The sequence below is a fragment of the Chelonia mydas genome, chromosome 9 (assembly GCF_015237465.2).
Source record: "Chelonia mydas isolate rCheMyd1 chromosome 9, rCheMyd1.pri.v2, whole genome shotgun sequence".
Classification (NCBI taxonomy): domain Eukaryota; kingdom Metazoa; phylum Chordata; order Testudines; family Cheloniidae; genus Chelonia; species Chelonia mydas.
The window spans coordinates 89,632,245-89,655,613 of NC_057855.1; the positions used below are offsets into that span (position 1 = coordinate 89,632,245).

The 23,369-nt window shown below is 43.1% G+C and overlaps 1 protein-coding gene across 6 annotated transcripts in view; it reads left to right on the forward strand.

Moving 5' to 3' along the window:
- The first annotated feature begins 531 nt into the window (after positions 1-531).
- The window catches only part of TBC1D8B (TBC1 domain family member 8B), a 67,953-nt gene continuing 45,115 nt past the window's right edge, over positions 532-23,369 (forward strand). For 2 of the 6 annotated variants that reach the window (XR_006283597.1, XM_037909752.2), the window contains exons 1-3: positions 576-784; positions 9,684-9,794; positions 21,886-22,004. Coding sequence is in view for 4 of the 6 variants with exons in the window: in XM_037909752.2 (XP_037765680.1) it covers positions 658-784; positions 9,684-9,794; positions 21,886-22,004 (357 nt within the window). In the remaining 2 variants the exon portion in view is untranslated. Of the gene's footprint in view, positions 785-857; positions 963-4,383; positions 4,498-4,897; positions 4,980-9,683; positions 9,795-21,885; positions 22,005-23,369 lie in introns of those variants that run through there. The other 4 variants (XM_043521955.1, XM_037909751.2, XR_006283596.1 and 1 more) reach the window with 4 other exon arrangements.

Genomic DNA, 23,369 nt, shown 5'->3' on the forward strand with positions numbered 1-23,369 from the left:
GTGTGTGTGTGTTGGGGTGGCAGGGACAGGCTGGGGGTGTGTGTTGGGGCTGGGGGGACAGGCTGGGTGTGTGTGTGTGTGTGTTGGGGTGGCAGGGACAGGCTGGGGGTGTGTGTTGGGGCTGGGGGGACAGGCTGGGAGTGTGTGTGTGTGTTGGGGTGGCAGGGACAGGCTGGGGGTGTGTGTTGGGGCTGGGGGGACAGGCTGGGAGTGTGTGTGTGTGTTGGGGTGGCAGGGACAGGCTGGGTGTGTGTGTGTGTGTGTGTGTGTGTTGGGGCTGGGGGGGGACAGGCTGCGGGTGTGCGTGGCCCCAAGCCCGCACCTCTCCCGGTTGCGGACAGCCGTGGGGCGACCCGCCGCCCTGTCACACAGCGCGCGCGGCGAGCGGGAGCCGAGCCCCCCCAGTGGGCGGGCGCCGCGGCCACCCCTCGGCAAACGACCCCGCCCCCGCGCCCACGCGCCTCCCTCACGGCGGCGCGCCGGCCGCTGGGGCTGGTAGTGCAGGGCGGAGCCCGGGCCGCCGCCGCCGGCCGCCAGCGAACTACATCTCCCGGCGGGCTTGGCGGCGGCGGCGCGGGCACCGCCCCCCCGCTCGGTGGAGCTTGGCCGGCGGGCTGTGGACGTGGGAGCGGAGCGGGGCATGAGGCGGGCGGCGAGATGTGGCTGAAGCCCGAGGAGGTGCTGCTGAAGAGCGCCCTCAAGCTGTGGGTGCTGGAGCGCTCCAACCGCTACTTCGTGCTGCAGCGGCGGCGAGGCTACGGGGAGGACGGCGGGGGGCTGGCAGGTGAGCGGCCCGCCCCCGGGGGCCGCAGTGCCGGGCCGGCCCTGGCGTCTCTGGGGCCGCCGCGGGGGGGCGGGGCGATGGGCGCCCCTGTCCCGGATTGCTCGTGTGAGAAGCGGCCGCCGACGCTCCTGGGAGCCCCCCCCCCCCCCAGCCCGGTGGGGCGGGGATGGGCTGAGGGGTTGGTTCGCCGCGTGGCGGGCGGGCTGCTCGGGGGGCAGCGCGGGGGCAGGGGCAGAGGCGGGCACGCCCAGGGGAGGGGGCTGACCAGCCTGCCCCGGGCATAGCTCTTGGGAGGGTTGGCTGGGGTGTGGTGTCTGGGTCCCTTCTCCTGGGGAGCTTGCTGGGGCAGCTGCTGCCCAGGGGTAGCAGGCCGGGGCTGGCGAGTCACCTGCAGAGGAGATGGTGGCTGGCAGCGACGACGGGGAACTGTTGACAGTGGGGGCGGGGCATAATTTAAAGCAGCAGTTTTCAAACTTTTTGAGCTGAGCCCCCCACCTTTGAGTTGCAATTTTTTGGTTGCGTTTCCCCCCTACCCCCATACAAAAACAGGTGAATTGTGGGGTGGAGGTGGCGCTCCCGAGCCCTGCCGTGCAGGGCTAAAGCCCAAGCCACCTGGCATCGCCGCTTCCCCCCCATCTCCAGTGTTCGTCTGCACCTCCCTAGGGGGGCTCGCCTCACAGTTTGAAAACCTCTGATTTAAAGATTCTGGTGCAGCAGGGTTCAGGGCTGGGCATATAAACCCTGGCAGAAATTGGAGGGGCACATGACCCCTCCTGTCTTCCCCCCTACACATCACTTCTGGACTGGCTGTGGGGGATAACAGGTCTTTGTCCTCAATGTAACAAGCTTCACTTTATAAACATTTCAGGCTCTAAAATCTGATCTCTACTCATTATTATCTGTTTGTTCAACTGGGGCTCCTGGGTGCTACTGTTATGGAGCAGGAGCGCGTTGTGCTAGGTGCTGTACAAACAGAGAATTCCCTCCTTACTAAATTGTGGCTTCTCTTTGCTTCCCCTTCCCAGGAGAAATGCCCTGGATGTGTGGGAGGGTTTAGTTCTAGGATGCTCTGGACGAGTCACTCCTTTCTGGGTTATACAAGGCAGTCTCCAGCTGTGGCATTGTGAATGACAGAGAGATTTTTAGGGAAGTGTGCACGTGAGGGTTTAATCACCTCCTTGAAAACCAGTGCAGAATCCTCCATCCTGGTGGGGAAAGATGCACTATCCAGGCTGTGAGACAATGAACATTGGTGGGTCTGGATATGCCATCCTTGTATTGGAGACTTCAGTAGGGTTGGGCACACAGGTCATTTTCAGGGAAGAAAGGACGTATGAAAGGAATCATTAATAACCCAATAAACCTCCAAAAAGGCTGCAACAAATTTCTAAGAAATACAGAGAAAAGCAGGTTTGGGTTTAGGAATCAAGGGTGATTCTGGTCATAAACACCACTGTAAAAGTGTCTGGTGGTTTAATGTCTAACCAATTTATTTGAGCATAAGCTTTCGTGAGCTACAGCTCACTTCATCCGATGAAGTGAGCTGTAGCTCACGAAAGCTTATGCTCAAATAAATTGGTTAGTCTCTAAGGTGCCACAAGTATTCCTTTTCTTTTTGTGGATACAGACTAACATGGCTGCTACTCTGAAACTGGTTGTTTAATTATGAAGTTGACTCTTCCGGGAAGGACTGGTTTGAGCAAAGGTGGTGTCAGCTGCTGTTTTTGCTGGGCAGTTAAGTGCTTTTCGAGGGAAGGTAAATCATGTATGTGCATTGGCCCCTCTCTCATCCTTGTTTTGAATCTGGCATCTTTGGAGACGAAAGTAAGCCCTACCCAGTGTCACTCTCTTGGCCCGGAGATTATCTTTCTGTATGCTGCTATTTATTTAAAAAATGTCATTGCAACAAAATGTAGAGCTGACTCCAGAATTAAAAGTTCACTCTTTTAAAGATGAATTTTCTCCACTAAATAATGTATATTAATTTATAGTTGTCCGAGTGTATGTTCTGAGCCCTTGTCTTTTCTGAAGGTGACATCTCTGTGACTAGTTCCATGTCCTTGATGGTATTCATCAGTATGGAAGGACATATGTCCAAATATATTCCTACTGTCCTCCTCCTAATCCTTGTGGCATTACACAGTTGATGCCTGTCTCTTTTACCATTAGTATCGTGGCAACTCTTGTTTAAAAAAATGTCATTGTTGAATGGCCAGAGGATAAAATTGCACAATATTCTTGAAATAAAAATTTATATAATGAGGTTTAGAAAGAGATGGTCTATGAAATAGAAGTTTGCAGTTATATATGCTTTCATAGCTATAAAATATATACTTTCAAGGTGTTAATTAAGATAACTGGCTATGTTTGTCTAGTTTTTAGATCTTTATATTGCTGGGTGCCGTACACTTAAAAGCTATAGTTTATCAAACACAGTGAACATCTCCCTGGGTCAGAGTGCAGTCTTGCTCCACTTATTGGCCTCCTCTAGACCACACCTTTTAAGCAGAACCCCAGTGCTACAATCAAATTTGTGTATGTGACCCCGTGAGTCTGATTACAGGATCAGGGCACAAGTTTATAACCAGTTGGTGACATGGTTGGCTCTAAATCATGGTTTGTTTCTACAAGCATCATGGTTAATACTTGCTTAGTAACTGTGGTAGGTGAGAAGCCAAAGGCCTGTGCGGGTATTTGATTGTCTTTATGTAATCAGTTTGGTGAACACTCTTCCTTTCCCTTTTTCCTTACCTTTCTTAGATGAGACCCCTTCCTCCCCCAAATCATGCAGCATGCCTTGGAACTTGTTTGGCTGTTTCTCCTTCCTCATAGTTCCATGCACAGTAGGACATCGATATGCATTGCCTTATGGGCTTCAGGTGCCAGTCTGTGTCCTCATCTTCTGTCTGTTCTGTCCCCTGCAGAGGCATTATGGGATCGCAGCTCAGATTTTTCCAAAACGCACTGTTAACAGATCTATTTAGTCAGAGTGGCAGATGTGAATGCAAAAACACAGTTGTGATGGCAGCAAAGCTGCAAGGTATATACAGCAGTGTTTCTTGTAACTGGGGTCAGATGAGAATGTCCTGACCTGGTTACAAAGACATGGTGGTACTTGTAATGGAGGCAGGACCTTATTTAGAAGAGTAGTATCCCTGCAGTAGTCACATGAGAGAACTCACTGTAATAAAATACCAGTCATTCAATGAAGAGGTAAAATGATTTATTTGCCGATATAATTTCTTTGGCTGTCTCAAGTGGATGCTGCTTCCCTTTCAGCTTGACGTACTTAGACAAGATGGAATAATCAGAAAAAAAGATTATGTGGATAATATACATTTCTGGAACCAAATTCTCCCTGCTCCCTACACTAAGTCATGAGTCTCATATGAGTCTAAGAACCTGAGCATCCAGGCTTGGAGAAAGGGGGTTCCCTGAAGGTGGGGAAAGGAATTATCTTTTTCCTTCAGTGTCGATCTATTTAATGGCCATTACTGCAGTCCTGAGTCTGTAGTAGTCCTTACTGCTGTAGCCTGTTCTGTAGGGGCCATGGCTTGTTGATCCATATTGTGACCCTGCTGTCTCTTTTTCCTGGACAGTCCACAACCCCAGAAACATGGAAGGAGTGGCTGCAGATCTGGACTTATCTGCATGAGCTGGAGAAGTGTTGTCCTCCTGTCGTCTGTGAATTTCCATTTCCAGCACAAATCCAGGTCCTCCCCCCGCCCCCCAACCCACTCTCCTGTTGGTAATAGCTTATCTAAAGTGATCACTATCCTTACAATGTGTATGATAATCAAGGTGGGCCATTTCCAGCACAAGAACGTCTGGGGGGTGGGGGGGGGTAGGAAAAAACAAGGGGAAATAGGTTACCTTGCATAATGACTTAGCCACTCCCAGTCTCTATTCAAGCCTAAGTTAATTGTATCCAATTTGCAAATGAATTCCAATTCAACAGTCTCTCGCTGGAGTCTGGTTTTGAAGTTTTTTTGTTGTAATATCGCAACTTTCATGTCTGTAATCGCGTGACCAGAGAGATTGAAGTGTTCTCCGACTGGTTTATGAATGTTATAATTCGACATCTGATTTGTGTCCATTTATTCTTTTACGTAGAGACTGTCCAGTTTGACCAATGTACATGGCAGAGGGGCATTGCTGGCACATGATGGCATATATCACGTTGGTGGATGTGCAGGTGAATGAGCCTCTGATAGTGTGGCTGATGTTATTAGGCCCTGTGATGGTGTCCCCTGAATAGATATGTGGACAGAGTTGGCAACGGGCTTTGTTGCAAGGATAGGTTCCTGGGTTAGTGGTTCTGTTGTGTGGTATGTGGTTGCTGGTGAGTATTTGCTTCAGGTTGGGGGGCTGTCTGTAGGCAAGGACTGGCCTGTCTCCCAAGATTTGTGAGAGTGTTGGGTCGTCCTTCAGGATAGGTTGTAGATCCTTAATAATGCGTTGGAGGGGTTTTAGTTGGGGGCTGAAGGTGACGGCTAGTGGCTTTCTGTTATTTTCTTTGTTAGGCCTGTCCTGTAGTAGGTGACCTCTGGGTACTCTTCTGGCTCTATCAATCTGTTTCTTCACTTCCGCAGGTGGGTATTTAAGTTGTAAGAATGCTTGATAGAGATCTTGTAGGTGTTTTGTCTCTGTCTGAGGGGTTGGAGCAAATGCGGTTGTATCGCAGAGCTTGGCTGTAGACAATGGATCGTGTGGTGTGGTCAGGGTGAAAGCTGGAGGCATGTAGGTAGGAATAGCGGTCAGTAGGTTTCCGGTATAGGGTGGTGTTTATATGGTAAACATCCATTTTTTTTTATGCTTTGTGTGTATAAAAAGATATTCTATACTTTCCACAGTATGCATCCGATGAAGTGAGCTGTAGCTCACGAAAGCTTATGCTCAAATAAATTGGTTAGTCTCTAAGGTGCCACAAGTACTCCTTTTCTAGAATGTGTTTGTGATTCTGGTCATGCACAGTACCCAAGAGGATTGTGTACAAACTACTTCTCTCTCTCTCTCTCTCTCTCCCCCTCTCTCTCTCGTAAAGTAATCCCTCTGAAAATTAGTAACTTTGAGAGATCCCATTTTAGGCCCCAGTCCTGCAGCAGAAACTTCTATACGAGTTTAACTTTACACACACACAGTTAACCGCATTGAAGTCCATCAAAACAGTGACAAAACCTCCATTAACTTCAGGGAAGCAGATTTCACCCAGTGTTTCTGCATAATAGATTATACCATAACTCATATCCTATCAGGAACCCAACACTCCAGCTAGTGACTGACCTGCTCCAAAATACATCACATCTTCGGGAGATTTTGCCCAAAAATGTAGTAATATCCAAATGCACAGTGCAATGAACATGATCAGTATTTAGGCCTTGCAAAGATTTACATGTATGGTTTACTTTATGTATGTAAGTATTCCCAATGGCAGCTATGTAATGGGAACCTGTAGCGGGCAATGCATATGTTGATGGAAAGTCCTCCCTTGACTTCAGTAGAGCTGGATCAGGCCCCGGCTGTGTTGCAGTCCTACTCCCCGTGGGTGAATTCCACTGCCTCTTTAGAATCTCCTCATACTTTATTCATGAAAGCGTGGTGTTCACACTCCATTCTGTGCTTGACTGTATGGCTGGGAGGTTGGGCTGATCTTGATAAAGGGAAGATGAAGATTCAGAAGCATAATAAAGTAGTACTTTGCCCCTCTTACTGAAAGATCTCAAAGTGCAATTCAAACAAGTTTTTCAGCTTTCTTTTAGATAGTATTTATACCCATTTTATGAAGTTAAGTTACTTAATCATGCAAGTAGGTCTTGGAGCTGGAAATCATATTCTGAATGCCAGACCTGTTTTTATGCACTAAACAGAGCACCTCCTGAAACTAGAATCCCGTTTGGAATCTGTTCTTATTTTATGCTTTCTGGACTGAGATAATCAAGTTCCGTTAAGTTAAGAATTTATCTGATGAAACTGGATATTGAGGCATGTTTAACAAATGAGATTTATTTCCATGCCTTTCTGGTCTTGGCTGCTTGTTGGTCGTTCATGTTTTAGTAGCACAACTGCTTGCTGACTTGACTGAACGTTCTTCCCAATACTGAAAGCTCCTAACTGATTGTTTAGAAGAGGCAACTTTAGATGGCCTTTTGTACAAATCATTGAACACTTCCAGACAATGTTATCTAGCAGAAGTAAGGAAACTTACAAGTTAAACTTTAGTGATGTTACCCACCTAGGTGCATCTTAATTTTTTTAAACATGAATAAAAATGCATGTACAAAGGTTAAAACTAAAAAGCCTTTTTCTTGATGCTTATATACGCTACTGTATCAGAGCTTTCAGCTGATGGATAAGACAGTCCATCAGAACTATCCTAGCTGGAGGGAAGGAGATTAGAGGTAGATGGGAAGGAAAAAAGCAGCATCCTGAAAGATTGTTGTGGTATTAGGTTTTCAGTGGTTTGGCTCCTTCTCAAAAGTGATAATACAAAATACAAGAATTGATTACCATCCACGAAAAAACAGTGGTTGCTGTTATGATAATTGTACCTACAAATTTACTCTAATTGTGAGCTCAGTTTTAAAAAGTATGTGAAAATTCGTAAGATAACATAATAACCTATAACAAATACTGATGGGAAAAGGTCTGAGAAAGAGATGGACTAAATTAGTCTAAATAAAAGGGCCTCTTATATGGTTCAAGGACTATGCTAAAATCATGGTTGGTCAAAACAGAAGATGCGGAACCAGAAAGCAATGAACCGAAATTGGTCTGTCAGATATTAGGTCTGATTGTTGAACAAAATAATGAGGGGATGGATTATTCCCTGCCACTCATTTTTGAGTCCTTAAAGGAGGAGACTGGGGGGGTGGGGCGGGAAATAGGAAAGAACAGAGCAAGCTTCACCATCATGGCTGCCACTCCCACCATCTCCTGGGACCCTGGACCTTCTTTGTCCTAATCGTGAGGGATGTTCTGACCAGATTGCTACCCCTACCATTTCCATCTGAATCCCAAACACCACCTGAGATGAAGTGCACCAGATTTTAGCAACAGAAGTAGCTCCAGCCCAACTCAACTATCCGTCTTCTCCTTTATGCAAAAGGCTGTTATTGCCATCTTTTTAACCATCTAAGAGACTGTCAAACAAGGGTGGGTTTTTTTTAAGACTCTCTCCAGATAATGGGAAAGAGAACAAGGGATGTTGTTAGAATGAAAGCCTTATTTTGTTTATTTCAAACGCGTTAACTCTTAGGTCCACATCTAGGCACCTAAATAGGGCCCAGTTGATACTTATGCATGTTCTTAACTATAAACACCTATTGGGCACAGTGCTTTTGAAACAGGCTGCTTATTTAGGTGCCTAAGTATAGACTTAGGAATCTGTCTTCAGGCACCCACTTCTAAAAATCTTGGCCTTTGTTTTTGCTTGGCAACAAGACATCCTGTCTAATCCAGGTTTCAGAGTAGCACCTGTGTTAGTCTGTATCCACAAAAAGAAAAGGAGTACTTGTGGCACCTTAGAGACTAACCAATTTATTTGAGCATAAGCTTTCGTGAGCTACAGCTCACTTCATCGGATGCATCCGATGAAGTGAGCTGTAGCTCACAAGTTTATGCTCAAATAAATTGGTTAGTCTCTAAGGTGCCACAAGTACTCCTTTTCTTTTTATCTAATCTAGGACATACCTAACCCCTCCCCCACCCCGTGTCCGCTGGCTTCCTATGAGCTGCAGGTTTACCCTGGAGCAATCCAATTATTTAACCCTAGACCATCATGAGAAACTGCTGCATTTCTCTTCTTACCTCCATGCTTTCCAAAGAATCTTCTTGATTTGATGGTGGTTTCAGATTGGGTGTTTTTTGGGCATTGCCTTGAGTCACTGTAGGGTGTTTTTTTTTTTTTTTTTTTTTTTTTTGAAGAGCTGAAACTTGGTTTCCCCTCAGCCAGTTTATGCCTGCATCCGTAATTCCCCTTTATGATGATGATCTTCATAATGTGTTTTCTGTATCTGCTCATTTTGGGGACTGATAACATGACTGAGATCAACCCAACACTAGTTTCTTGAACCTTAAAACCTAGTGAAATGTTGCTAGCCTTTGTAGTGGATATTGAGAATGTTTTGGCATTTTGAGCAGTGCTGTTTTATAGCAGAATATAAAATTACCGTTTTAAGATGAAGTGAGCTGTAGCTCACGAAAGCTTATGCTCAGATAAATTTGTTAGTCTCTAAGGTGCCACAAGTACTCCTTTTTCTTTTTGCGGATACAGACTAACATGGCTGCTACTCTGAAACCTTTTAAGATGAGTGCTTGCATCAGTCTTTGCAAGTGGTGACTTTGCAAATATACCTTTGTGCCATATATCGTATCCGAAAACAAGGATACTGGGAGAATGGCTAGAGAGATTAACAATCAAAACATCTGCTATGTCAAAGTCAAGTGTAAAACGAGCTCAGTGTTATGAATAATTCAATAAGCAAAAGCTCATCAAACAAATATAAACATTATCTATTTAGCATTTTAGTTCTCAATGTAGAGAGTATAAACTGTCAAATGCTGGTTTACGACAGCAGAAAATGTGAGTTTGCTCAGTTACATTCTACAAAATTATTACAGTTTGAAAGATAAGATTAGTTTACTTGACATAAATTACTTACTGATCCTTAATTGCTCTTGTTTTGTATTTTTCTTTGGGAGGCTTTATCTTGATAGGAAGTGCAGCAGAATCATTTTGAAAAATTAATAGCCACTAAAAGATAAACTTTTGGTGTGGAAGTGTGCGTTACTCAGCCATGCTGAGTAAGGAATGCAGGATTAGAATCTGAATGTATGATACAAAATCCTAATTTTGACTCTGTTTAGTAAACTGTCTAAAACTGTATCTTAAATACAACAGGCCTTCTCATGGGGACACTAGATGCAGTCTTGGACTCCACATCAAAGGTGGCTCCATTTCGCATCCTGCATCAAACACCGGATTCTCAAATCTACTGGTCCATTGCATGTGGTAAGTGTGATTCTTTATTTAGAGGCTAAATGGTTTTAAAAAGTGGCAAATCTTTTCCCTAATGTCAATATACCTAAGAACCGCATGTAAACATCTGGTAAGATCATTCTCTCTCTCTCCTCCCTCAAACCCCATCAGGTTTTAACAGTAAAACTGCTCACCTACATTGAGGAAATGGAAAACCTGCCAGCAATTGCTCATTTAGGGCCCTGCAAAATCCTGAGTAGTTGAATGGAAGTTGGAGAAAATCTGCACCATGCAGGATTGGGCATTTAAAAGTCCAGCATGAAGTGTTTGATTTTTACTTCTATGGCCTATTTTTTCTTTCCTTTTTATTAATTTAAGAATGTCTGTGGATCACAGAGAATGGAGATACATACCTTCCATGCAGACAGATGATGGCAAATACCGAGTCTCATTTTGTTCCAGAGATTTTGCATTTAATAAATCATGGCTTATACTCTTAGTTATTTTTATTAAATAATGAGTACAGGCTTGTACAAACAGCACTTCACTTCAACACTGAGATCTACTTATCTCTGAGATGTCATGATAAAAAGCATCATATATAAAAGGTTATAGGCACGAAGGCAATTTTTTTTCAATGTAATCTTTGACAAACTCACTAATTATCATGAAAGAGCTAAATTTTGTTGGTATTATAGAAAATATATTAATGCACTTTTTCCCTTCAGTACTTTGTTCTTTTATTTATTTTAAAATAGCTAAAATGCATAAATCAGCTAAAAAGTCTTCAACAGGATATAAAGCTAAAGTATTGAGAAAATAATATTGAGCTGTCCCCTTATTCCTGGTGAGTTTTGTAGCAGGAGTTTAGCCAGCAGCAGATTTCTGCTAGTGGATTAAAGTAAAATTAATGTTCACCTCAGTTTCAGCATTCATTTGGTTTATCCTTAAACCAGTTAGATCCAAGTGTATTGACACAGTTAGTTACAGACAGTCCTAGGCAAATAGACACACCTATACAAGTACTGACATTCTAAAGAGTTTATAGTGTTCGGGCCTGATCCAACACCCACTGAAGTCAATAGACAGATTCCCATTGGCTTCTATGGGTGTGTAGATGTTATAGCTGAGGTTTCTATTTCAATGCAAACATACTTGGAACAGGTTTCAGAGTAACAGCCGTGTTAGTCTGTATTCGCAAAAAGAAAAGGAGTACTTGTGGCACCTTAGAGACTAACCAATTTATTTGAGCATGAGCTTTCGTGAAGTGAGCTGTAGCTCACGAAAGCTCATGCTCAAATAAATTGGTTAGTCTCTAAGGTGTCACAAGTACTCCTTTTCTTTATACTTGGAACAGCCTTTCTCAGGAGCATATAGAGACAATGGAAGCTAAGTTATGGGTGCCACAGCCTTCATCTCTTCCTAGGGTGGGGTTGGCACTGGAACTGTGTCAGGTGCTTAAGCAGTACAGGAGTCACTTTCCAATTGTCCTGTTCCAATAAGTTTTGGATTAACATAGGAGAACTCCTCCATAACTAAATATCAGTAATATTCAATAGGCAGCTACTCTGACAAACTGTTCAGGTATAGTACAGGTAAAAATGGCAAGTATGTTCAAAGGCACACTATCTCATCCTCCTTCACATCGCTCCTTCGGACTCATCTCTTTCATGATCCCCACAAAACCCTCCCTGCTATTATATCTAGGAGGGTGACAAGCTCTCACTGTCATACTTGTACTAACTCCTCCATTCCTGCTATTCTTCCTCAATTGTCCCTATTCTGAATTAAAAAGGGGGTGGGGTGGGGGGAGGGAGAAAACCATCAACAAAATAAAACACAACTGTGCCAATCATTAGATCCCAATTGTTAGATTCTTGGCCCCAGCCCTGGGTTTGTTTGTGTCTGTTAGTTGTAAGCCCCTGGGGGGAAAGGTCTGTGGGAAGATTTTTCAGAGGCACAATGGGAATTGTGTACAAAACTGGTATTTATGCTTTTGAAAATCTACCCCTGACTCTTTGGGCTGGGCAAATACACGTAATGCGACCCCAGTCCCTTCCCGTGTAGCTCCAATAGTGGGATAAGGAAACAAGTTATGACCCAGTATTCGGTGGTTCTGCTGTGCAGCATTTGTACTGTGGCTTCAGATAGTTTCCCTGCTTTCAGGTGCATCTCAGTTTTTCTAGTTTTATGAAACTGCTTTGGTATTATTCTCCCTAGAGCAGAAGTACACAGCTTTTTCCTGTGTAAGCTGTGCATGGTCCATGCAGCTCAACAGAGTTCAGGAGGAGGATGATAAATTTGCCCACAAGGAAGTCTGATGGCCACATGGGTGGGAATAAACAGAAAACACAAATTGTGTTTTTTCTAACTTATCTTTTGCTTGTAAAAGTAAACTTGATTATAGCAGAAGTTGAGTTCCCTCTCCTCTCACCTTTTCACTCCATGTACCAGTTCGTTCATTCCTTCCTGTTGTGTTGTTTTTCCTGCTGACTGATGGCACAGTGTTTGATTTTCAGAGCAAGGTCTACCTTCTCTAAGCATACCGTTTTGTGGGCACGTTTTATTCATTCAGCATCTTCCCCAGGAGACCAAACTTTTGTCTCTTTTATGAGTTCCTCAGTCTCTAATTGTCTAGATGTCTAGTCTCTCGGTTCCAGAAGCTCAGAGCCCTGCTGACGGTACTGAATATTTCCTAGACACACTATATTTATCTTGCAGTTAGTAAATATACAGTTAAGAGATAATGCTAATTGCTACTCATGTCATGTTTATATATTTATTTGGTTTCTCAGACATTATCTAGAACTCAGGGAACCTCCAAAAATTAAAAATGCACAGTTAAAATCTAAAATTTTGCAGTGTTACTGTGATAAATTAAGTGTGGGGGGTAGCTCCCTTCTGTGAACACCCAGCCCACCCAGTTAGCTGTAAAATCCCTCTTGGTGTCTGTTCTCTGCTTGCTTTACCTGTAAAGCATTAACAAGCCCATAGGTAAAAGAAAAGGAGTGGGCACCAACCAAAAGAGCCAATGGGAAGGCTAGAACTTTTAAAAATTGGGAAAGAAACTTTCCCTTTGTCCGTTGTTTTCTGGGCTGCAGGGACACAGAGCAGCAATGCTATAAGCAAAAATGCTGTGTACAGTTTGAACCAGATATAAAAAAGTATCTTCTATACCTAGAAGAAATTATTTGGATAGGGAATGTTTAGTTAAGCACAGTCAGGTTTATTTCTTATTTTGGCTTGTGGATCTCCTCTGTGCTAAACCCTGATGCTTTTGTTTGCTTGTAACTTTTAAGCTGAACCCCCAAGAAAGCTAGTTTGGGTGCTTAATTTTTGGAATTGCTCTTTTGAAATCTAGCGAAAGCCTAAATTCCAAATGTATTCTTTTCCTTTTCATTTTTTAATAACGTATCTTTTTTAAGAACAGGATTGAATTTTTGGTGTCCTAAGAGGTCTGTGCATGTTGTTTGATTAGCTGGTAGCACAACTAATTTCCTTTGTTTTCTTTCTCAGCTCTTCCCTGGGCGGGGCTGTTGTGTGTGTATGAGTGAGAAAAGGCTTGAGGGTACCCCACAGGGAGGAATTCCCAAGTGTTCCTTCCTGGGTCCAAAGCTTTTTTTTTTTTTTTTTTTTTTTGTATTTGGATGGTGGCAGCGTTTACCAAGCCAAGATCAGAAAAAAGCTGCAGCCTTGGGAGTTTAATACAAGCCTGGAGTGGCAAGTATTAATTTTTAGAATCCTTGTGGGCCCCCCACCTTCCATACTCAAAGTGACAGAGTGGGGATTCAGCCTTAACAGTCACATTTTAGTTCATCATCTTTTCCCCCAATTAAACCTTTTAAGTTAATAGAATTTAACAAAAACTAGACACTCTACTGAGTTGTAAGACTCCAGTTAAATTTTCCTCCAATCTCCAGCCCCTCCTTTAGATGCCTTTGGGGAAAGATAAACTTTGTAGCATTCCCAGAGACACTTCAGACCTTATTATAAGCGTTTGTGAGTGAAAACCTCACTTCTTCAGATGCATGGAGTGAAAGTTACAGATGCAGACATAAATATACTGACACATGAAGAGAAGGGAGTTACTTCACAAGTGGAGAACCAGTGTTGACAGGGCCAATTCGATCAGGGTGGATGTAGTCCACTCCCAACAATAGATGAGGAGGTGTCAATTCCAGGAGAGGCAAAGCTGCTTCTGTAATGAGCCAGCCACTCCCAGTCCCTATTCAAGCCCAAATTAATGGTGTTAAATTTGCAAATGAATTTTAGGTCTGCTGTTTCTCTTTGAAGTCTGTTTCTGAAGTTTTTTTGTTCAAGTACAGCTGCTTTCAAATCTGTTATAGAATGTCCAGGAAGATTGAAGTGTTCTCCCTCTGGCTTTTGTGTGTTACCATTCCTGATGTCCGATTTGTGTCATAGAATCATAGAATATCAGGGTTGGAAGGGACCTCAGGAGGTCATCTAGTCCAACTCCCTGCTCAAAGCAGGACCAATCCCCAACTAAATCATCCCAGCCAGGGCTTTGTCAAGCCTGACATTAAAAACTTCTATGGAAGGAGATTCCACCACCTCCCTCGGTAACGCATTCCAGTGCTTCACCACCCTCCTAGTGAAAAAGTTTTTCCTAATAGCCAACCTAAACCTCCCCCACTGCAACTTGAGACCATTACTCCTTGTTCTGTCATCTGCTAGCACTGAGAACAGTCTAGATCCATCCTCTTTGGAGCCCCCTTTCAGGTAGTTGAAAGCAGCTATCAAATCCCCCCTCATTCTTCTCTCCCGCAGACTAAACAATCCCAGTTCCCTCAGCCTCTCCTCATAAGTCATGTGTTCCAATCCCCTAATCATTTTTGTTGCCCTCTGCTGGAATTTTTCCAATTTTTCCACATCCTTCTTGTAGTGTGGGGCCCAAAATTGGACACAGTTCTCCAGATGAGGCCTCACCAACGTCGAATAGAGGGGAACGATCACGTCCCTCGATCTGCTGGCAGTGCCCCTACTTATACATCCCAAAATGCCATTGGCCTTCTTGGCAACAGGGGCACACTGTTGACTCGTATCCAGCTTCTCGTCCACTGTAACTGTTAGGTCCTTTTCTGCAGAACTGCTGCCGAGCCATTCGGTCCCTAGTCTGTAGCGGTGCATGGGATTCTTCCGTCCTAAGTGCAGGACTCTGCACTTGTCCTTGTTGAACCTCATCAGATTTCTTTTGGCCCAATCCTCTACTTTGTCTAGGTCCCTCTGTATCCTATCCCTATCCTCCAGCGTATCTACCTCTCCTCCCAGTTTAGTGTCATCTGCAAACTTGCTGAGGGTGCAATCCACACCATCCTCCAGATCATTTATGAAGATATTGAACAAAACCGGCCTGAGGACCAACCCTTGGGGCACTCCACTTGATATTGGCTGCCAACTAGACATGGAGCCATTGACCACTACCCGTTGAACCCGACAATCTAGCCAACTTTCTGTCCACCTTATAGTCCATTCATCCAGCCCATACTTCTTTAACTTGCTGGCTAGAATACTGTGTCAAAAGCATTTATTCTTTTACGTAGGGACTGTCCGGTTTGGCCAATGTACATGGCAGAGGGGCATTGCTGGCACATGATGGCATATATAACGTTAGTAGACATGCAGGTGAATGAGACTCTGATGATGTGGCTGACGTGGTTGGGTCCTCTGATGGTGTCACTAGAGTAGATATGGGGACAGAGTAGGCAACGAGGTTTGCTACAGGGATTGGTTCCTGGGTTAGTGTTTCTGTGGTGTGGTGTGTAGTTGCTGGTGAGTATTTGCTTCAGGTTGGGGGGCTGTCTGTAAGCGAGGACTGGCCTGTCTCCCAAGATCTGTGAGAATAAGCGATCATTTTCCAGGATAGGTTGTAGATCTTTGATAATGTGCTGGAGAGGTTTTAGCTGGGGGCTGTACGTGATGGCCAGTGGTGTTCTGTTATTTTCCTTGTGTGGCCTGTCCTGTAGTAGGTGATTTCTGGGTATCCGTCTCCCTCTGTCAATCTGTTTCCTCACTTCCCCAGGTGGGTATTGTGGTTTTAAGAAGGCTTGATAAAGATCTTGTAGGTGTTTGTCTGAGTGATTGGAGCAAATTCGGTTGTATCTTAGGGCTTGGCTGTAGACAATGGATCATGTGATGTGTCCTGGATGGAAGCTGGGGGCATGTAGGTAAGTATAGGGGAACTAAAATCATTTGCAAATTTAACACCATTAATTTGGGCTTGAATAGGGACTGGGAGTGGCTGGCTCATTACAGAAGCTGTTTTGCCTCTCCTGGAATTGACACCTCCTCATCTACTGTTGGGAGTGGACTACATCCACCCTGATCGAACTGGCCCTGTCAACACTGGTTAGACTAACACGGCTGTTACTCTGAAACCTGTCACTTGTGAAGTAACTCCCTTCTCTTCATATGTCAGTATATTTATGTCTTTCACTCCATGCATCTGAAGAAGTGAGGTTTTTACCCACGAAAGCTTATGCTCAAATATATCTGTTAGTCTTTAGGGTGCCACCGGACTCCTTGTTGTTTTTGTGGATACAGACTAACACGGCTACCCCCTGATACTTCAGACCTTATTGAATCTGATCCCACAAATACTTACACACAAATAATTCCACTATTAAATGCTGTGCTATAGTCACATGGATTTTTGCTATTCAATATGTATCAGAATTTTCTCTTCTTCAGTTAGACAAGGAATCAGATCCTATTGTAGCCTCAACTGCTTTAAAAAGACATTAATACCATATCCCTATGTTGTAATATGAAACTTCTCCCCCTGCAATCTAATCTAATCTAATCTCCTGTGCGTGCTTTTCAAGGATGTCCCTAGAGGATAATGTTCAATCAGAGACCGAATGATATAGTGTATTGTCCAAAGGACAATGTGTAGAGTATCATACTCTAAAACATAGCACTTTTAAAAACAGGGAAAACATTGTGAAGTTACTAGAAAATGAGCCATCTGTAAGCTGTTGGTAAGTAAAATCCTAGGAATATTCCTGGGGAAATAATAAGAAGTGGTTACAGGCTGTCATAAAAATACTCAGTTGATGAGTGCAGTAAAAATACCTATAAATGAATAAAAATAAACATGTACTCTTGAGAATTCTGTTGCCATGACTTCAACCCTTAGGAAGCAGGAAAAGGGGATCTGCCTGCTAGTACTTGAAATTTTATCACTTTTTTATTACATATAGAAGAGTTAATCTAAAAAGCTGTATGATGGCTTTGTCATGCAAAGCACGAATATGGGCTGTTCGTTCCATGAGGTAGTATCCAGTTAATAAAAACAAGAGACTAAATTGCTTTCCCATTGTTACATTGTAATTATCGAAAACAAGTGTGTTAATGGGATTTTCACTTTGCCTGAGGCCTGCTTGCTATTACAGTAACTCTTCTTGTGCATAATTGATTCCTGGTAGGCACACAAATGATGATAGTCTTACTGTTTTTTTTTCACTGTAATCCTGTTTAGAGCAAGATTATTATTCCCATAAAACCTGTGGTCAGTTTTATCAAATAGAGTAATTAAACATTGTAATGTCAGAAAGATCTTTTTGTCACCATCAGAGAATTTACAGTAATCCAGGGAGAAAGTGTATTCACAGGCTTTTCGTGGGAAACAAAGCCCAGAGCCTATGTTCATGGTGTTTTGATGGGTAGTAGGATGGCAGTACTCAGAATATTGTGTGTGTGTGTGTGTTTATATTTTATTTAAAAGACCATTCTTCTCATGTTTCAGCATGAGTGTACAGGGGAGATAATGATGTCATTAATTGGGCAAACAATTATAAAGCAACCGTTGGGGAACTTTTGGCAGGAAAACTCAGTATTTGACAGTATTTATTGGCTCAGTATAAAGCATTGCTTTATTCCCATTACATTTTTTGTGAGATTTAATAACTGTTAAAAACACCTTGGGGATGCAGTTCTTTAAAAGACAGATGCCAGTTCTCATTCTTTGAGAGTAGGCGTTCTTCAGGAAAGTCTGAATTTTTTAGAAAATGTGTATAGAATTTGGATTGGTAGGGACAGACCCAACAAAGAACATTTATTTGTGTATTTACCAACTAGTTGGTGAATCAAAGTCTTCACTTTTATTATTTACATAGCTCCACAAGCACTTCATGAAACATGTAAGAAGACATTGCAAACTAAGTCAAAAAGTGACCTAGTCTGTGAATCTTGTGGTATAATTATTGGGGACCAATCCTGTGGCCTTTACTTACACAACTAGCCCTGTTGACTGCAGGGAACTACTCACTTGAGTAAATGCTGCAATACTGGAGTCTGCACAGTTCTTCTTCTCAATTTATTAATATAAAAATAGAGCATGCATAATTAACCCTGGATAATAACTGTAAATGAAAAAAGTGGTATGTAGTTTTTCTGTTACCTGTTGGAATTGCTGGCCTGTATTCTCAAAAGATAGCTAAGGTAGTTTAACCTAAATACTGCAGAGTATCCAAAAAAACTTTGACACAGCTATTTTTATCTGAAAAAATTGAAAACATTTTGCAATAACAAATGCATTAAAATACATTACTCCTGTGAAGTAGATACGTGTTATGCCATTTTGCAGATGGGTAACCAGAGACTGAGGGAGGTTAAGTGACTTGCACAAAACCATGCAGCAAGTCAGTATCAGAGATGGGAATAGAATCCACAAGTCCTAACTTCTCAAACCAAGTTTCCAGTTAGTCTGGAGAAGAAATCAAAACTGTTTTCAATATTCCTGTTCCCTTTTCCTACTGTAAGATATTTTTGACAGTACCAGATATGAATGCTCATAGAAAAACCATTCAGAATGCTGGGCTCTAAGGGGGAGTTATCAAAAGACCCTAGTAAGTTAAGAGCCAGTGACACTTTTTTAAGAAAAATCCCTCCATCAGAATACTTCATTTGGCTGCATCTGGTGCCTCAAAATCTTTGAGCCTGAGTTTAGAGAACTACCCTAGATTCTTAGTGCGTAGTGTGGTAGAGAATCGGTTTTGCCCTATTTTTGCAGCATTAATTACTCTTGACGTTATTTTCACCTTTTTGAAATGCCAGTGCAACTCCATCATAAATGACAGGTTTCAGAGTAACAGCCGTGTTAGTCTGTATTCACAAAAAGAAAAGGAGTACTTGTGGCACCTTAGAGACTAACCAATTTATTTGAGCATAAGCTTTCGTGAGCTACAGCTCACTTCATTGGATGCATACTGTGGAAAGTGTAGAAGATCTTTTTATACACACAAAGCATGAAAAAATACGTTCTCCCACCCCACTCTCCTGCTGGTAATAGCTTATCCATCATAAATGTCCAGCTTCTTAACTGTACCTAGAGGAATTTCTATTCAATCCCAGTGCAGTATTAAATAAGCCCGTGAAAACCACTCAAACCTGCTTAAGGTGTCAGTTTTCATAAAACAAAATGATAAAGATGTGGTCAATGGAGCTTTCTGATGAGGAGGGAAGTGATGATAGTGCATTCATGTACTGGGCCTGTTTATTTCTAAGCAATTCCTGTATTGTATGAAAACTTGTAGCCTCTTATATTGTAGAATCTGCTTACCCAAAAGTGCTGAATAAATCCTTACACAGTCAAAGCCACCTTATGGAAAAACCACCTAACCCCTAAGAATAGTTGAATCCTCAATGCTGTTGTTTCATAAACATCATCTTTACTTCAGTAGTCTTAAGATTGTGGATTACTAGCTATTACCCCTGGCAAAATTCCTAACCGAGTGTATAAAAGGGCCTAGTCTTTGCGTATACCATAAACCATTTTGATGTACTGACATTTCACACATCAGAAAACTAGCTAGCAGCTAATATCTTTCTTTTGTGTGAAATTTAAACTGCTAATCAAAACACCTAACTGGAAAATGCATGTGTTTCATTGTGGCAGATTTCCTTCTCTTTCTTGTAAAGTTGTTATGACATTCCTTCTACGATGGGTGACAGCTCTCTGAAAGCAAAATCCTTGTGGGGAGATCAAGAATAAAATGATTAAGTATTTTCACCAGAATAACAGTGCATGGTAAATGAGGTAATGAGGCTGACTTTGCCATTTGACCTATGAGGAGAGTTGAAAGAATTGGGCATGTTCAGTGTAGAGAAGAGAAGACTGTAGGAAAATAGTTTATAAATCTTTAAGTTTATTATAAATAGGATGGTGATCAATTGTTCTCTAAATCCAACAAGGTTGGCCAAGAGAGGTTTAGGTTGGATATTAGGAAAAACTTTTTAACTATAACGATAGTTAAGTGCTGGAACAGGTTACCTTGGAAGGTTGTGGAATCCGTGTCATTTATAAGAACAGGTTAGATAAACATCTTTCATCAGGGATGGTCTTGGTGTACTTAATCCTGCCTCAGCACTGGGGGGCAAGGCTAGATGACCTCTTGAGATCCCTTTTATCCCTACATTTCTATGATTTAATTACTGCATTTATATGCCCTTCATATTTTGGATGATCAGCTTCATCCTGGGTTGTACAGCTTGCTTCTTTCTAAACACTGATTGTCAAATTATTCCTGTTCCTGCATGCATACAGAGAAGGAGAAGAAAGTGTCTCTTGTTCAGTACATTGGGTTTGCAGGAAGTGCAAGACTGAAAGACCAGTGATGCTGGGTGGGCCCAAAGACATTTCAAGGATCAGGCAGTTTATATGAATCAGAAAGGCAGTGGTTTCTGCATCCGGAAGTAGCTTCCGCATATATTCTGTATTTTGAATGGAATATGATTTCTTTACAATTGTGGAAGCCTAGTACAGCACAACAGTACCCACTTTGATCTTGCAGCGTCAACGGGACTTAAATTGTGTAGTGTCAAAGTTTGACTCAGACTCACAATTTATCAGACCACTCTGTTTTATTAGCAAAGCTGCTCTGCTAATACATTTAGAAGTGAGCCCCCCAAGTGGGGCTTGTCTCTCTTAATTTATACAGCTTGCTGGAGAACAAGTTACAGAGAAGTTACAGACAAAAGAAGAAAAAGATTTTAGTCACCACCCTTCGAGATTCCCTGAGACCAGTTATGTATCTTCAATTACCTGCCACCCTTAACAATCTCCTTTAACAGCTTCCAGTTAGCTTAACTAATTGCCCTTCACACCTTCCATTCTGATGCCTGCTTCTTAGAGGTGCTGGCTCTATCTTAATTGCTTCTCCATTCAAAAGCTAACTGTCCCTACGTGTGCTCCCTCAGATACTTTGTAACATGTTTTGGCATGCCCTCTCATATACAATGTATCCAGCATGTCCCCTTATACAACGTTATACTTATACAATGTTATACTTCCACAGTAGACAGAACTACAGTTCTTCCTGAATTGTGGTCACCAAAGCTTTAACATGCTTAGGAATATGATTAATATGTGACTGGGTCCTACATCACAAGGTCGAAGCATGACATAGCCATGTTGAGTGCTACTAGGTGGTAATCAGGTGGTAACCTGCCTTACAATAGAGTTATTTAGACAACATAGATGTCTATAGAATATATCTGAAGAGGAAGAAACTTTGCTATATCTAGAACAGTAGTTTCCAAACTTTTTACTAGGGAGACTCGCCAACTGCATTTTATTTTTTTAATTTTTTTTGCAACCCACCATTGCATACCCACCCCCTGCCCCGGCACCACAACCCTAATCCTGGCCTGGTGCAGAGCGGACCTTCTTGGCTCAGGATGATTGGGGAGCGAACCTGCCCACACTCATCCTGCAGCTCCCATCCCGCAAGGCAGGGTCTGGCTCTTCACTCCACGTGTTGTGACCTGGTGCGTGGGGTCGCAGCACCACTCAGGTTTGGCCTGGCCACATCTCACTCTCCAAACCTGCCAGCCTCCCCTTCACACTGGGCCAGGAGAAGTGCATGGTTGCCTAGGCCAGGACCCTGTGATGGGTTAATCTGACCGTGGACATGGCAACCCAACTAGAACCTTCTGATGACCCACTAATGGGTCGGGACCCAATGTTTGGAAACACTAATAACTATGATCACTGTGCTAACTACTACAGTTACGGTTATTTTTCCAGTGTGGACAAGGCCTTTGTGATTTTTGTTTAGGTGAAGTTTATTTCTTAAGTTTTATTAACCTGTTACTCTTTTATCAGGAGCCAGCAGAGAAGAAATAACGCAACACTGGGACTGGTTGGAACACAATCTTATGAAGACCTTATCTGTCTTTGATTCAAATGAAGATGTTACTAGCTTTGTACAGGGGAAGATAAGAGTAAGTAGCATGTAGGTGATCTAACAGAGGAAAGCTATGACTTTTCACTCTTCAGAAATATATCAATAACATTCCCTTTGTTTAGGACATTAGGGGACAACATTGTGGTGCAATGTAATTCTTTTTATGCAGTACTGTATTGCAGTTAGATAGGAGCAATGGAATGGGGTGAAGCTATTTCACTTCAAAATTAAGTAAAATTGATAGAGACACATTCTGTTCTTGCTGGTAAGCAAAATGTATCAGTTACCTTCAATTAACTGTTTAAAACTTGTGGAAAAAGAATATTCTACAACAACAGTAATAATAATTGACAGAGCAAAATGAGGCCTTACACTAATCTTGAAGGCATTTCCCCATCTGTCTGTATGCAATGCTGTCAGAGATACACAGGATCTTCTCTGTGCCCCAGCCTGTAACCAGGGACCCCTTTAGTATGCCGGGCACCAAAGATCCGCACAGTTCCACATGGGCAGGCCCTTAGTCGCCAAGACTCTGAGACTGGGCCTTCAGCACCAGCACTCCCTGTCTCTCTCCGTGATTCCCTGCAGCGAATCCAGCCCAGGCAGACTCCTGCCGGAGGCTTGGACTGTAGCCCTTCCGAGCACTCAGAGTATTTATAGGAACACGGGCAGCCTCTTCAAAACAAGGTAATTCTTTATTGGTCACCTGGCTACAGAAGCTGAAAGTCCTTAGTCTGGCACACAGAAGCAGATGTTATGCCATGGTCCATCCTGGCAAAGCCAATGCCATCAGCCAAGCTGTGATGGACTCTATGCCTTGCTCTGTCTCCCTGTTCTCTTTGGCTTCCTAAGTCAGAACTCCTGAGTCCCTCCAAAACTGAAGCCATTATTCCAGTTCAGTTCACATATTCCACCTTCTGGGGTTTCTTGTTGTTTGGGGTTGATTGTTCAGTCACTGGGGGGCCTCTTTGTCTTACTGTGTCCTGTGTTGATCTGGGTTTGGTTTCAGCCAGATCCTTAATGACCCAGTCATTCCACCCAAGCATCAAGGTAGTGCACACACCTCCTGTCCCCAGCGCTGTTCCAGAAGCAGCGTTAACCCTTTTGCACCCACTGTGCACAGAGGAAAACTGAGGCATGCCTAGGATTCATAAAAATATTATAGAAAATGCCCCCTTTGTCACAAATGTGATAACTTTTGACTGCTGCATTTGATCAATTCCAAAATTTCAGAGAATGTTTGAATGATGGGGAAATGGTGGGGGGCGGGGGGGAGAAATGGGGAACTCTGGTCTGAGGGGTACAGGGGGATGGGCGGGCATATAGTTCCTGGAGTGCGGGCACAGAGAGTCCCTGGGATTGGGAGAGAAATGGGGACAATGGTACAAGGGGGAAATGTGCT